The sequence below is a fragment of the Gossypium arboreum genome, chromosome 6 (assembly GCF_025698485.1).
Source record: "Gossypium arboreum isolate Shixiya-1 chromosome 6, ASM2569848v2, whole genome shotgun sequence".
Classification (NCBI taxonomy): Eukaryota; Viridiplantae; Streptophyta; class Magnoliopsida; order Malvales; family Malvaceae; genus Gossypium; species Gossypium arboreum.
In genome coordinates, this window is record NC_069075.1 from 115,738,554 (window position 1) to 115,741,906 (window position 3,353).

The following is a 3,353-nucleotide window of genomic DNA, read 5'->3' on the forward strand; positions in this document are numbered from 1 at the left end:
CTCTTAGGGTGAATTATTCCTCCTGATATAAAGGTCTGAGATATATGAGGGAACGTCATCGATTCTCACTCTACTTCTCTTCCACTTAAACGCGCCATTCTTCTTTCTTGATGCTTCTCTATTTCCTTCCTCCTCTGCCTATGATCTGGCCTGAAACCCAAGCCAAAATGGTCTCTCTTCTCCTTTAGTTCTGGAACTTGAATCCCTCATTAGAGATATCTTCCTAATCTTTTTCCTGGCAAGGCTCCTTTCCCTACTGTCATCTGCAAACCCATTCTTATGGTTTTGGATATCTTAAGCACCGGCACCTCATTCCCCTCTAAAATAAATATTGTATTAATGAATTCTAAGGAGTGAAAAGAACACTCAACGGCCTCCTCGTTCGTCTCTACATAGGGTGCATCACTAGTAACTGCTGCTATGATGTCTTCCTCCGTATTTATAGTGACCAGCCGTCCGTCTGTTACTAGCTTCAATTTCTAGTGCAAAGATGAGGGCACCGCTCCTGCCGAATGTATCCAAGGCCTTCCCAATAAGCAATTATAAGAGGGCTTGATGTTTATCACTAGAAAGTCTACCTCATACATGTTTGGCCCGATCATCAAAGGGATATCAATTCTTCCCATGACATTTCTCTCCATGCCATCGAATGCTCTCACTACATTATGGCATGTTTTCATGTGAGAACTGTCTATGGGCAATCTGTTCAATGTGGACAATGGCAGGACATTTAAGGCTGACCCGTTATCAATAAGCACACTCAGTAATGTATATCCTTTGCAGCGAGTGGTGATGTGCAAAGCTTTAGCTGATCCCATGCCTCCAGGTGGGATTTCATCATCATTGAAATAAATGAAGTTTTCGGCGCTTATATTACTAACCAATCGATCCAACTTGTTGACAGATATATCATTAGTAACGTAAGTCTCGTTGAGCACCTTCAATAATGTCTCAAGATGTACCTCTAAACTCAGAAGCAAAGCTAACACTGATATGCGAGCTAGTTGCTTACGCAATTGTTCAACCACGCTGTACTCACTGTGTTTCAGGAATTTTAGAAACTCTCTAGCCTCTTCTTCCTTCACTAGCTCATTAACAACTACCTCAACCCCTTTCTCCTTCTCGATGTTAAAGGCTTTTATTTTCATGGGCTCAACTCTAACTCGTTTTGCATCATAACGCTTCCCACTACGTGTGTAAGAACCTTCAACTTGAGCCTCCTTAGAAGTACTAGCTATATCTTCTCTTATTGTCACATTGCAGTCATAATTCTAGGGTACCTTTTTGTTATCCTTATAAGGAAAGGAAGCGGGTTTGTGAATAATGACCTTCGGTACTGTTTGTCTCTCAACTTCATTATTCCTTGATAGAGAAATAATGATCCTTGGCCTGTTGATTCTTTGATTCTTTGGTTCACCTTTCAATGCACATACGTGTCCCTCATCCAAGCCAGCTTCATAAAATTCCAGCTCCTTATTATCCATAAGGCTTTGTACCAAAGCCTTAAACTTGTCACATTCCTGGATCTCGTGTCCCTCTTCTGCATGGAACTCGCAGTAGACCCTCGCTCCTTTATTTCCTTCTTCAGAGATTATTATCTCTTCCTTCATCATTTCTTCCCAGATTACTTTCATCGGCATTTTTACCTCGGCCACGTCCTCTTTAATCCTTCTCATACCAGTTTCCCCAATTGCATTTACCCCTTGATCACTATGGTTTGGCAACGAGTTCTCTATACTAGTGGTGTCGTCAAATTTTACAACCCCCATCTTGATAAGTCTTTCCACTGTTTTTTTTAAGTCAGTACAATTTTCAATTGAATGCCCCGATATCCCTGCATGGTATTCACATTTGGCGTTTGCATCGTACCATTTGGGATATGGGGGCTGCAGTGGTTTCAAATTAAAAGGAGCAATTGCGTGTGCATTAAATAAACTTTGATGAAGCTCCCGGTATGTCACCGGGATAGGTGTGAATGAGACCTTTTTAGAGTTTTGTCTTGTGTTAGATCCCTGCTTTTAGGAACCCTGTTGCCCAACTGTAGTGGCTTTGGGCTGACTAACCGTAATCGCTTTCGAGTTATAACTACTCGTATTGTTTAACTCATTATCTTTCCTTCTTGGGCTGATTTTTTAGCAGTTTCCCCCTTTATCTTACCACCCATTATGGCGTTTTCGATCATTTCCCCTGCCATAACTGTATCAACAAAGCTCTTGGTGGTATTTCCAATCATATGAGTAATGAATGGGGCTTTCAAAGTGTTAATGAACAGCATGGTAGTTTCTTTCTCCAAGAGTGGTGGTTGAACTTGCATGGCAACCTCCCTCCACCTCTGTGCATTTGCCTAAAGCTCTCATTAGGCTTCTTTTCCATGTTCTGCAAAGTGATTCTATCAGGAGTCATGTCAGTCACATGATTATATTGCTCCATGAAGGCTTGCGCTAAGTCTCTCCAAGAACCGATCCTAGCGTGGCTCAATTGATTGTACCACCTAGCCGTTGCCCTAACCAGACTATCCTGGAAACAATGGATCAATAGTTGATCATTGTTTACATAGCCAGTCAACCGTCTACAGAACATGGTAATATGGGCCTCAGGGCAAGTAGTCCCATTGTACTTCTCAAATTCTGGCATCTTGAACTTATGAGGAAGCACCAAATCTGGGACTAAACTCAAGTCTTTGGCACCGATTCCCTGATGATTACCAGCGTTTTCCAATGCCTTAAATTTCTCCTCTAACCACCTACAACGTTCCTCTAATTGCCTTGATAATTTGAGTCTCATCTCTTCCCTCTCAGTTACATCTAAATCAGGGATGACTGGATTGGTAGGGTTATCTCTCGGGTTGGATCCCGAGCCAGCTTGGAAGTTCATGGGTGTTCCAGCATCGACTTGCACATGTTGAGGCCTTATTATGACAGACGACCTTCGGGGATATGCCTCAGGTTGAGTTTGCACATGGGGTGGGGTAAAACCCGGAGGATAATCCTCATTATCCTCTTCAGTGATAGTCATAGGGGCCTTTTCTTTATCCGTTGGCCCCCTTCAGCAACTGAGCCATTTCAGCTATCATATTCCTTTGGGCCTCCAACATCTGATCCTTTATCTCCTGTTGGATTTTTGCCAATTGTTCCTGCAATTGCTCTTGCATTTCTCTCTGGATCTATTCAAGTCTTTGATCCATATTCTTTGTCTTAGTGCGTGTACCATAAGGATGTGTTGCTTCTAGGTTTTCTCTTTCTCACACACACTCTGTCTGTGACAGCCCTAAATTGACCCTAGTCGGAAAGTGGTTTCGGGACCACTAAACCGAGTCATAAAAATAATTAATTGTTATATTCTATGCTTACTAT

The 3,353-nt window shown here is 42.2% G+C and overlaps 1 protein-coding gene across 1 annotated transcript; it reads right to left on the reverse strand.

Annotated features, from left to right (window-relative positions):
* Positions 1-479: 479 nt before the first annotated feature.
* LOC108484794 (uncharacterized) lies at positions 480-1,769 on the reverse strand. Its single transcript, XM_017788693.1, has 2 exons — positions 1,329-1,769; positions 480-1,271 (listed from the first exon to the last, which is right to left on the reverse strand). The coding sequence occupies exons 1-2, from the start codon at positions 1,767-1,769 to the stop codon at positions 480-482; spliced, it is 1,233 nt and encodes a 410-aa protein (XP_017644182.1).
* Positions 1,770-3,353: the final 1,584 nt, after the last annotated feature.